The sequence below is a fragment of the Ictalurus punctatus genome, chromosome 20 (genome assembly GCF_001660625.3).
Source record: "Ictalurus punctatus breed USDA103 chromosome 20, Coco_2.0, whole genome shotgun sequence".
In the NCBI taxonomy this organism is placed as follows: Eukaryota; Metazoa; Chordata; class Actinopteri; order Siluriformes; family Ictaluridae; genus Ictalurus; species Ictalurus punctatus.
In genome coordinates this window covers 16,113,381-16,125,698 of record NC_030435.2, presented here as the reverse complement: position 1 = coordinate 16,125,698, position 12,318 = coordinate 16,113,381, and the positions used below count along the sequence as shown (strand labels likewise).

The 12,318-nt window shown below is 44.2% G+C and overlaps 1 protein-coding gene across 13 annotated transcripts in view; it reads left to right on the top strand.

Annotated features, from left to right (window-relative positions):
- The window catches only part of svilb (supervillin b), a 66,982-nt gene extending 55,284 nt beyond the window's left edge, over nucleotides 1–11,698 (top strand). For 12 of the 13 annotated variants that reach the window (XM_017495801.3, XM_017495802.3, XM_053673855.1 and 9 more), the window contains 8 exons: nucleotides 3,524–3,629; nucleotides 3,843–4,050; nucleotides 4,780–4,913; nucleotides 5,092–5,247; nucleotides 6,477–6,620; nucleotides 6,941–7,062; nucleotides 8,971–9,126; nucleotides 10,844–11,698. In XM_017495801.3, coding sequence (XP_017351290.2) covers nucleotides 3,524–3,629; nucleotides 3,843–4,050; nucleotides 4,780–4,913; nucleotides 5,092–5,247; nucleotides 6,477–6,620; nucleotides 6,941–7,062; nucleotides 8,971–9,126; nucleotides 10,844–10,930 — 1,113 coding nt within the window. In that variant the 3' untranslated portion in view covers nucleotides 10,931–11,698. Of the gene's footprint in view, nucleotides 1–3,523; nucleotides 3,630–3,842; nucleotides 4,051–4,779; nucleotides 4,914–5,091; nucleotides 5,248–6,476; nucleotides 6,621–6,940; nucleotides 7,063–8,970; nucleotides 9,127–9,255; nucleotides 9,282–10,843 lie in introns of all 13 variants that reach the window. The other variant, XM_053673856.1, reaches the window with a different exon arrangement.
- The last annotated feature ends 620 nt before the right edge of the window (nucleotides 11,699–12,318 follow it).

Sequence of the window (12,318 nt, the reverse complement as noted above, 5' to 3'; positions counted from 1 at the left end):
GAGGGGAGGTGTGTGTGTGTGTGTGTGTGTGTGAGAGAGGAGAGGGTGTGTGTGTGTGTGTGAGGAGGGGTGTGTGTGTGAGGAGGGGTGTGTGTGTGAGGAGGGGTGTGTGAGGAGGGGTGTGTGTGTGTGTGTGAGAGGGGAGGTGTGTGTGTGTGTGAGAGAGGAGAGGGTGTGTGTGTGTGTGTGTGAGGAGGGGTGTGTGTGTGAGGAGGGGTGTGTGTGAGAGGAGGGGTGTGTGTGTGAGAGGAGGGGTGTGTGTGTGAGAGGAGGGGTGTGTGTGTGAGAGGAGGGGTGTGTGTATGTGAGAGGAGGGGTGTGTGTGTGAGAGGAGGGGTGTGTGTGTGTGAGAGGAGGGGTGTGTGTATGAGAGGAGGGGTGTGTGTGTGTGTGTGAGGAGGTGTGTGTGTGAGGAGGTGTGTGTGTGAGGAGAGGAGTGTGTGTGTGAGGAGGGGTGTGTGTGTGTGAGGAGAGGAGTGTGTGTGTGAGGAGGGGTGTGTGTGTGTGAGGAGGGGTGTGTGTGTGTGTGAGGAGGGGTGTGTGTGTGTGTGTGAGAGGAGGGGTGTGTGTGTGTGTGTGAGAGGAGGGGTGTGTGTGTGTGTGTGAGAGGAGGGGTGTGTGTGTGTGTGTGAGAGGAGGGGTGTGTGTGTGTGTGTGAGAGGAGGGGTGTGTGTGTGTGTGTGTGAGAGGAGGGGTGTGTGTGTGTGTGTGTGAGAGGAGGGGTGTGTGTGTGTGTGTGAGAGGAGGGGTGTGTGTGTGTGTGTGAGAGGAGGGGTGTGTGTGTGTGTGTGAGAGGAGGGGTGTGTGTGTGTGAGAGGAGGGGTGTGTGTGTGTGAGAGGAGGGGTGTGTGTGTGTGAGAGGAGGGGTGTGTGTGTGTGAGGAGGTGTGTGTGTGAGGAGAGGAGTGTGTGTGAGAGGAGAGGAGTGTGTGTGAGAGGAGGGGTGTGTGTGTGTGTGTGTGAGAGGAGGGGTGTGTGTGTGTGAGAGGAGGGGTGTGTGTGTGTGAGAGGAGGGGTGTGTGTGTGTGAGAGGAGGGGTGTGTGTGTGTGAGAGGAGGGGTGTGTGTGTGTGAGGAGGTGTGTGTGTGAGGAGAGGAGTGTGTGTGAGAGGAGAGGAGTGTGTGTGAGAGGAGGGGTGTGTGTGTGTGTGTGTGAGAGGAGGGGTGTGTGTGTGTGAGAGGAGGGGTGTGTGTGTGTGAGAGGAGGGGTGTGTGTGTGTGAGAGGAGGGGTGTGTGTGTGTGAGAGGAGGGGTGTGTGTGTGTGAGAGGAGGGGTGTGTGTGTGTGAGAGGAGGGGTGTGTGTGTGTGAGAGGAGGGGTGTGTGTGTGTGAGGAGGGGTGTGTGTGTGTGAGGAGGTGTGTGTGAGAGGAGAGGAGTGTGTGTGAGAGGAGAGGAGGGGTGTGTGTGTGAGAGGAGGGGTGTGTGTGTGAGAGGAGGGGTGTGTGTGTGAGAGGAGGGGTGTGTGTGTGTGTGTGAGAGGAGGGGTGTGTGTGTGTGTGTGTGAGAGGAGGGGTGTGTGTGTGTGTGTGAGAGGAGGGGTGTGTGTGTGTGTGTGAGAGGAGGGGTGTGTGTGTGTGTGTGTGAGAGGAGGGGTGTGTGTGTGTGTGTGAGAGGAGGGGTGTGTGTGTGTGTGTGAGAGGAGGGGTGTGTGTGTGTGTGTGAGAGGAGGGGTGGGTGTGTGTGAGAGGAGGGGTGTGTGTGTGTGAGAGGAGGGGTGTGTGTGTGTGAGAGGAGGGGTGTGTGTGTGTGAGAGGAGGGGTGTGTGTGTGTGAGAGGAGGGGTGTGTGTGTGTGAGAGGAGGGGTGTGTGTGTGTGAGAGGAGGGGTGTGTGTGTGTGAGAGGAGGGGTGTGTGTGTGTGAGAGGAGGGGTGTGAGGAGAGGGCGGGGGTGTGAGCGGAGAGGGGAGGTGTGTGTGAGAGGAGGGGTGTGAGGAGAGGGCGGGGGTGTGAGCGGAGAGGGGAGGTGTGTGTGAGAGGAGGAGGGGTGTGTGTGAGAGGAGGGGGGGTGTGTGTGAGAGAGGAGGGGTGTGTGTGTGTGAGGAGAGGGCGGGGGTGTGAGAGGGGAGGGGTGTGAGCGGAGAGGGGAGGTGTGTGTGTGTGAGAGGAGGGGTGTGTGTGAGAGGAGGGGTGTGTGTGAGAGGAGGGGTGTGTGTGAGAGGAGGGGTGTGTGTGAGAGGAGGGGGGGTGTGTGTGAGAGAGAGGAGGGGTGTGTGTGTGAGGGGGTGTGAGAGGAGGGGTGTGTGTGGGGTGGGGTGTGTGTGAGAGGGGGTGTGTGTGAGAGGGGTGTGTGGGGGTGTGTGTTAGAGGAGGGGTGTGTGTGTGTGAGAGGAGGGGGGGGTGTGTGTGTGAGTGAGAGGAGGGGGGTGTGTGTGTGAGTGAGAGGAGGAGGGGTGTGTGTGAGAGGGGTGTGTAGGGGTGTGTGTGAGAGGAGGGGTGTGTGTGTGAGAGGAGGGGTGTGTGTGTGTGAGAGGAGGGGTGTGTGTGTGTGAGAGGAGGGGTGTGTGTGTGTGAGAGGAGGGGTGTGTGTGTGTGAGAGGAGGGGTGTGTGTGAGAGGAGGGGTGTGTGTGTGAGAGGAGGGGTGTGTGTTTGTGGGGGGGGTGTGTGTGAGGGGGGGTGTGTGTGAGGGGGGGTGTGTGTGTGGGGGGGTGTGTGTGGGGGGGTGTGAGAGAGGGTGGGGGGGTGTGAGAGAGGGTGGGGGGGTGTGAGAGAGGGGGTGGGGGTGTGTGTGAGAGGGTGTGTGGGGGTGTGTGTGAGAGAGGGTGTGTGTGGGGGTGTGTGGTGTGGGGGTGTGTGGGGGGGGTGTGTGTGAGAGGAGGGGTGTGTGTGTGTGAGAGGAGGGGTGTGTGTGAGAGGAGGGGTGTGTGTGAGAGGAGGGGTGTGTGTGTGAGAGGAGGGGGGGGTGTGTGTTTGTGGGGGGGGTGTGTGTTTGTGGGGGGGGTGTGTGTGAGGGGGGGTGTGTGTGAGGGGGGGTGTGTGTGTGGGGGGGTGTGTGTGGGGGTGTGTGAGAGAGGGTGTGTGTGTGTGAGAGAGGGTGGGGGTGTGTGTGAGAGGGGGTGGGGGTGTGTGTGAGAGGGTGTGTGGGGGTGTGTGTGAGAGAGGGTGTGTGTGGGGGGGTGTGGTGTGGGGGTGTGTGGGGGGGGTGTGTGTGAGGAGGGGTGTGTGTGGGGGGGGGTGTGTGAGAGAGGGTGTGGGGGTGTGTGTGAGGGGATGTGATTAGTATGGATGGTTCAATAAGGTTTTTCTTTTTAAAAAAAAGCTAGAGATAAAGAAAGGGTAAAAATTCATATGCTTTGCAGTCTACTTGGACTTGATGGGCTAAAAATAACAATTGGAGCCATATTCATGACTATGTAGCTATAGTAGCTAATAATGACTATTTTAACGGATAAATACAGGCTTGGGCATCATTCCAATATAAACTCAGACTGGCAGTTGAGAATGGTCTGGTGTCTTAGGAATACACGGTCAGAGTTGTCATAAATCTTGTGAAATTTAATTTTTTTTGTCTGGGTGTTGATTTACAGGTGCAGGTGCAGCAGGGGAAAGAGCCGCCATGCTTCCTGCAGTGTTTCAATGGTGGCATGATCGTGCATTGTGGGAAGAGGGAAGAAGAAGAAGAGAACATTCAGAGTAAGTTGACAGTTTAAGTATCTGTTTTTAACCCCAACCTTTTTTGTTCTTAAAGTCTATCATGCTGTTTATGTTTCTTCTTTTGATCCGAGAACCTTGACTTGTGTGGACATTTGGATATGGAACTGTACTGTAACCCTATAGTGAGTATGAGAGATGGAGAATATCAAATTAATCAGTTATGATGTACTCTTTCTTCCTCACACTCTCTAGGTGAATGGCGTTTGTACTGCGTTCGTGGTGAGGTGCCAGTAGAGGGCCATCTGCTGGAGGTAGAGTGTCACTGCAGTAGTCTGCGCTCTCGAACCTCCATGATTCTGCTCAACATTAACAAAGCCCTCATCTACCTGTGGCATGGCTGTAAGACACAAACACACACCCGTGAGGTGGCAAGCACTGCTGCCGACAAGATCAAAGAACAGTGAGTTAAAAATATGTCTATGCTTATAATATTTCAGGAGTGGGCAAAATATAAATTCAGTAAAATGCTCCCTGATGGGTCAAAGCTCCAGTTTGCTGTCTAGTCCCATGTTGTGCTTGCTCAGAATCCCAGTTAGCTAGGCTAAAAAATTGAGACTAATGTAATTTAACACCATTTGTAGCCTTTGCCTTCTCCTGATAATGTCTGTACTGATGTGAAGCACATCATGTTTATCTTTGGCTCTGTATCCATATTCAGCTTTAAACTTGAATTGGGCATGGTTTTTTAAAAAAGAATCCTGTTCACAAAGTTGTGTTTGCTTATCTATTGGTAGATTCTAACAAATTTAGCTTTCATTCCAGGAATATAAACAAACTAGCAGTTACTACAGACTACCACAGGTTCATGTTAATGAGCATGGTCTTTATTTGAGCCTCATATCTGACAGCTCGATCTCTCACTCACATGACTTTGTTGTTTCTTTGTTGTCTCAGTCAGATGTCTTGTGAAACATTCTGATGAATGTACTTTGTGTATCTATTTAGAACACATATGTGCAGTCTAAATAATGTATTTTTATTTGGTTACATTTCTTGTTTAAACAAATATCAAATGAAACACGATGATATATAACATCATTAACTCTGTATTAGAATATAGAAAATAAGCTCAAGTAATAATTAGGGTTTATTTTATTGAGGGCAGTGAAAGTTATTTTATGTCTCCAAGGCGACCACTGGAGGCAGGTCTACACAGCAGTTGCAATGTGACTATTCATGAGTGTGAAGAAGGGGCGGAGCCCATGGAATTCTGGGAGGCCTTAGGCAGGAAGGATCGAAAGGCTTATGACTGCATGCTTCAAGGTACAGCATTTTTACATTTAACATAAACCAATGCCATTTTGGTTGTTTTTTTTTAGGCTGAAACTTTCAATTCATAGTCTCATGAAATTTCAAGTTGATAAATGTGTCTGTATATGTGTTGAATCTCTTGCTGTTGTTGTTGTTTTTTTTTTTTTTTTCTTTTTTTCTTCTTCTTTAGATCCAGGAAAGTTTAACTTCACCCCTCGTCTCTTCCAGTTAAGTAGTTCATCAGGTGAGTTTGTGGCTCAGGAGTTCTTCTACCCATCCAGAACTCCAGACTTGGTCAGCGCTTTCCCCTTCCTCCAGGAAGACCTGTACTCTGCACCACAGCCTGGTAACTATAACACACTATATGGAACTTCAACCTTGTTCTTTGTAAATGTATACTGAATGTAAATCAGTATATATTTTTTTCAACCTGAAACTTTCATTAAATACATTCAAAATCAATTAATTTTGAGATCAGAGGTGAAATAAACGTGCTTTAAATATATAAAAAGAAAATTACTTTTATTACTTGTTATCTACTTTCAGGGGATCCACAGTCATAGGTTTTGTGTGTTTTACATAAACATTGTTGGTTAATATTGAGGTGAAGCTATATTGTCTGTCCATTGGCATGTAGCATTTCGGCCTCGCGGGTCCAGGGGGGAGAAAAATCCAGTAGGTGGATTGGTTACTCTAGTCTGTCCCTATATGTGAATGAATGCTTGCCTGTACACACACACACACACACACACACACACACACACACACACACACACACACACACACACACACACACACACACACACAGGCGGTCCCAAAAGTCTCCATTTATAGGGGACTATGTTTGCTAACACCACATTGGTTGTGCTTTCGTCAGTGGTTGTTTGTGGACATCCGCTTGTCGGCTGTCCTCAACACTTCCACACTTTTTGAATGTGTTAAGTTTGGCAGCAGAGTCGTGTGTAATGTGCTTGCCATGTTTACTGTTAGTCCATCGTTGCCTTGCAACTGCTTCCTGATCCAGCCATGAGAATGATTTTGATATGTTCTTTTGTCAAACGCATTCTTAAAGACTATCTGGGAGGAAAAAAATGATATAAACTAAGTATGAGAAATTTTGGCAGACATTTTGCTAAAAAGGGTTCATTTCCCATATGTATATAGTTTTTCAGGTTTTTAATGCACTACCTACATTTCAGATCTGTTTTATCCTTACAGTACTTACAAGCTCTTGGACCCATCATTATCTTTTAACTGTACATTTATCTAGATTAAAAAATGTGACTGTGCATCTGTTGTCACAGTTTCCAGGCTCTGGAGCGGTCTACCACTATTAGACGTGCCTTTTCATTGCCACCTGTTGACAAATTATTGAAGGCATGTTTAAACAGTAGATTTTTCAGATCACTGATACAGTTTGTACTGTAGGTTGTTGCCCTGGAGAATTTTGCACATGTACTGTGTGTCTGTTCTGTTATAAAGCAATTTGGTTAAGCAAGTTATTTTAAAATGTGGTGTAGAAAAATACAAATTGTTCCTTCCTTTCCTTCTTTCTCTGTCTGCCTGTCACTTTAGCTCTGTTCCTGGTGGATAACTATCATGAGGTGTACCTGTGGCAGGGCTGGTGGCCACAGGACACAGAAACGCCTGGCTCAGCCCGGATCCGCTGGGATGCTGACAGGAAATGCGCCATGGAGACAGTGCTCCGTTACTGCAAAGGTGAGATGTGACCATAGAGTTAGAATAAACGGAACATGCTTGTCCCAGAAGTATGTGGTGTAGATTTATTCATTTATTTTTTTTAAACACGTGAAATTAAATTGTTCTAACTTTTTTTTATTATTTATTTATTTATTTATTTATTTATTTATTTATTTAATGGACTAAAATGTAGATGAACATGTACTTGTTTACAGATATGGCTGGTTGGGATATTAAATGATGTGCTAATGTATTAGGCAAAAAAATAAAATAACTGCCTATAGAAGGCCTTTCTATGTTGAGGCTTAACTGCTTAATGACCTAACTACTTCTTTCAGAAAAGAATGAGCAGAATCCTCAAAAGTCATATTTGATCCATGCTGGACTGGAGCCTCTTACTTTTACTAACATGTTCCCCAGCTGGGAGCATCGTGAGGATATCACAGAGGTCATGGAGCAGGTGAGACTGCACCAATGTGTATAGAATTACTCACACATGTAGTAAACCGTGTACTGTAGTACAGAAGGTTTCCAGAGGAACAGGATGTTTTGGACAAAGGTCATTCATCAGCTATGGAAGCAGAGTGCAGGTGGTGAAACCAGCTGATATCAGAAATTATATATTGTATGTGTATATGTACAGTCAATATATATATATATTATATTTATTTATTATTTTTACATATTTGGACAAGCAAACATTTGATCCTCTTTGGAACAGTGCCTATTAATAAAGATGATACACTCTACCAAATGACACACACAATTGACATTTTGTAGTAATTTTAACAATTTAACTTAACAAATAAAAAGATCAGTCACATGGGGAAAAGTATGTACGCCCTATACAATTATCACACCTTCAAATCCATAAAATTAGAATCAGGTGTTGAAGATTGGGTGCCAGTGATTAGAACCTGCTTAGGGAGTGCAGGTGGAACCGGTCTTATTTATACCCCTCTCATATCTAATGTCTGGTGTTCCCTTTGTTATTGAGGTGTGTAGCGTCATCATGTCAAGATGTAAAGAGTTCTATAAGGCCTTCATAAAAAAGGTTGTGGATATGAATCTGGCAAGGAATTTATCTCCAAATGATTTGAAATACATAATTTCACTGTAAGGAAAATAATCTACAAGTGACACAGGTTTCAAAAGACTGCAAATTTGTCCAAGACTGGCCATCCCTGCAAATTCAGCCCAAGAGAAGAATGTCTGACTCAAAAAGAAGTCTCTAAGCACCCCAAAATGTCATCACAGGATCTGCTAGTAGTCTTGCAACTGTTGGTGTCAATGTGCATGCTTCTACAATCAGAAAGAGATTGCACAAATTTGACCTGCATGGGAGGTGTTCCAGGAAAAAGCCTTTAAGTAAGACTACAGTTTGCCAGTGAGCATATAGGCAAAGACCAGGCCTTTTGGAATAATGTGCTTTGGACAGATGAATCAACGAGAGTGTTGTTTGGTCACAGTAACAACAGACATGTTTAGTGCTGACCAAAGACAGCCTTTCAGGAGAAGTACCTCATATCAACTGTGAAGCACAGTGGTGGAAATGTTATGGTTTGGGGTTGCATTGCCTCAGGGACTGAGCAGCTTGTGTTCATTGATTCAGCTATGAATTCTGCATCATATCAAAGAGTGCTTGAAGATAATTTTGAGGCCATCTGTCAAAAAGTTGAAGTTGATTCAAAATTGGACCTTTCAACAGGATAATGATTCTAAGCACACTAGCAAATCCACCAAGGAATGGCTCTAAAAGAAGAAATGGAGGGTTATGGAATGGCCTAGTCAAAGCCCGTATTTGAATCCCATTGAAATGTTGTGGGGGATTTGAAATGGGCAGTACATACAAGAAAATCCTCAAACATCTTGCAACTGAAAAACATTGCATGGAAGAGTGGTAAATTCCAGCAAGCTGATATCAGAGACTGGTGGACAATTATACAAAACGCCTACAAGAAGTTATTTCTGCTAAATACTAGCTTCTGAGGGTGTACTTACTTTTTCCACAGAAGAATATCACATCTGTTGATATTTCTGTTGAATAAATGATTGAAAAAACAAATTTTCCTTGTGGTTTTGTTCAAGTAAATCAACTTTATTAATAGGCACTGTCCAAATATGTCAGAAAAGCCAATAATTTCCATGGGGTGTACTTATTTTTTCACATGAATGTATATATGAAACAGGAAACTTTTTTTAGGAGAAGTGCTAGTATTTGTTTAGAATCCAAGTGTTTGTAGTTATCAGTAATAGGATACCATGATAACGAAAGTTTCACTGAAAAGCATATAATGTTATCTTGTAGTTTACATTATGCAGTACTTAACTTTTCATTTGGACAACTTATGTGTGCATGTGTCTGTAGGAGGCAGAGATGTGTAACCAGATCACCCTGGTGGAGGATGTTCTTGCTCGTCTTTGCCAAAGCACTTATCCTCTTGCAGCACTGCAGAGTCGGCCTCTTCCACACGGTGTAGACCCCCTGCGCCTTGAAATCTACCTGTCAGATGAGGACTTTGAGGTGAGACCACTCCCACTGTCCAGTCATTATATCTAACTAACCTGTATACATAAAACAAAAATTTTGAAAAGCAGCAAATTTCATTTTCTTAAGTGTCTAGAATCTGATGCATTGCTTTTTATACTCTAGTCTGGGTTGTAGGGATTTCTGAGTTGGTAAGTACTTTTTTTGTTTTGTTTTGTTTAAACCACTGGACCTCACACAAGCACAGAATATCTACTATGCACTGCTTCACTTTTTCTTCACTAATGAATGTGTTGCTCTTCCTTTCGCACTCTCACTTATGCCAACTTTACAGATATTTCATTTGATATGCTGCACGTGCAAGCAGTATAAGTGTAAGGTTTGACACTGTTGTGCATACTCGAGCTTCACGTTTTCAGAGGCTTTGAACTTTACAAGTATGACCACACCATGAACCTTTCCTGCATACAGAATAATAAGGCATAACTGACTGATACTGTCATTTGACAATACCCTGACATCTGCTGGCCAATAAAATTCATTACATGTTCAGTGTGAGACTACATGTGTGAGACTACATGTGCCTGGAAAAATTGGATTCTTGTCAAGGCCATTATCAAGCTATACTACTATGAAATGCAGTGTAACTCGGGCATTTAACATTTTTCTATTCAACTTTGATGATCCTTGGATTCTGCAAATGAAAAGGTTAATCAAAGTTGAACATGAAATTAGACTATGATTGTGTACAGTTTGTTCCTTTACGTAATCTAAAATCTAACTGATCATGCCAGACCAGAGAGTGATAAATCAAGCTTCAAGATGGAATGTACCTAAAATTAATAGTACCAACAGTACAGTAATGAAGTTATGCTGTTGTGTATGAATTGTTGTGTAAGCCAGTTCATTCAGGGGTATCAAACTCAAATTCGGTCTTGGCGACATCAGCGTTTCTGGGTGCCCTTGAAGGGCCATAATTTTTATAATGTTATATTCTATTCTATCAATTAATACCAATAATACCAATAATCTGTGAAAGCAGAAGGGCTAACAGAAACTGTTCAACTCTGTGTACTACTGTACAACGTTATAATATTTAAGTAAGAAATAAACCACAACAGGCCATTTATAGGATTGCTAATTGATTAATGAATGACAAATCGTGCTTTTTAACCATTTATAGTTGCGTTTAATGTTATGGTAGCTTGAAATGTTTAAAATCCTCTCTCCTGGAGTCTTTTCCATGGTGGAAAATTTACTGGCACTGGGGACTCTTCCATAAATGTTAAACAAATGTCTCCTCACAGAAAATTTCTCCATATCAATGATTTTTGTTTATTTTCTCCCAAATTTGGTCACCCACTACTTAGGGCTCCAGTGTCACATAACTACTAACTAGGGAGGGTGGAGGCCAACACATGCTTACTTTGAGACATGTGAAGCCATTTATTCATTCGATCATCTTCAGTAACTGCTTTATGAACGTCCGATCAGGGTTGTCATGGTGGATAGGCATCTATTGTAACCAGTGTTCCAGCCCTCTGAGTTCACACATGCTGTTCAGTGACTTACAGAGCACAGATGGTTGCTAAGATTGGGGTCTAGTGGGAATCCTAGATATAATTAATGTAGTGTAAATATTGAGTAGTAGGTATAAAGGCTGTTTCAATTTTATTTTCTATGTTGCCAAATGCCAGTTTTCCATGGATGTTGTATTTTTTGCATAAGCGCTGCATTTGTTCTGTTTTCTCAGAAAGCCCTGGAGATGAAGAGAGAGGAGTATGAAGCCTTGCCAGGGTGGAGGCAAGTCAACCTAAAAAAAGCCAAAGGACTCTTTTAATTGTCTATCAGTAGTGATGTTGATGCTCTGTTTGTCACAGCTAGGGTGCATTTGGGTGTGCACTTGGGTTGGGCAACCTCAGCTTGTCATGGAAATGTTGCCTTCGGGAATCAGTCACTGACAACAGGGTGATGTGGGTCATGCCAAATGTCACATTAGGTTTAACAGTGTTTACCTGCTGTGGTGTCTGTTTCTGATGTTGATGTGTTTTGTCTACGCACTTTCAGCAGTCACCACTGTGTGTGATATCACATTTATACGAACTGTGCTGTGCAGTAAGTTTCTGTACCATCTTTGACAACAGCTGTTCTTTTCTCTTCTTATTATTAAAATAAAGGTAATCAAGTCTGGTTTCCCTGTCTTCCCAACTTTTCTTGGGATAGTGCTGTGTGTGCGTGTGTGTGTGAGGAAAAAGTAGCCTAATTTGTAGCAAGGGAGTGTACTCTCTTCTAATTTTCAAGTTGCTATTGTATGTTCCATCTGCAATGGAGTTTACAAGTATGTAAGTTCCTTTTACTGTGTGAATGATCTTTGGCTGTTGTCAGGTGATCTCTCACATTAAAGGTCCTGGAGTCATTGCTTGTGCTTGTTATAACACTATGAAATCTGTGAGGAGAATTAAAAGCTGAATTAATGAATGAAACACTGTAAATGTACAGCATAGTGCCTTGCTTTTGTGTACAGTTTATATACAGAATGGACTCTAGTCTGTATTTCAGAGACTTACTTTGTGATAAAGGCAATGGTAATAAAGCATATTTACACTTATCACCATGATAAAGATGTTTTTTTTTTTCTGACTGTATACACAGGGTTGAATTGGAGGTTTGCCATCAGATCACTTTATTTCCCTCCTAAATAAAACTTGCTGTGTTCTGCTTATTGTGCAATGTTATAACATTCTTTAAACATTTGTAAGTTTCCTGATTAACCACTGGGATTTTAGTTTAGTTTTAGTTTAACAGCTCAGGCAAATACAGTAGAGCAGTGGTTCTCAAACTGGGGGCCGGGGTCACCAGATGATGCCGGGGGCATCATCAATCCAAATATGAGTTCGAAATGCTGGTTCCAAAGTTGTATGATGCTCCAGCGAATGAGAGTTGCATCTCCAGCACAGTGGCACTGCCCATCAATGAAATAATTCCCATGACAGCAGGTGTAATGAGTGCAGAAATCTTAGTCATCACTTCAAGCAATGGGAACCAGAGCAGTAATCTAGCGCACTGGACTTTGGGCAGAGGTCACAGAGTTTGTTGACGAAGATTATAAAGCAAGATTGGCTGACTCAAACACCATTGCTGGAGCCTGATAAAAACATTCTGCTCTGCCTAACACTAGTACCTGTACAGGTACTTGGTACACAGACCCAGTAGGCATGAACTAGATAT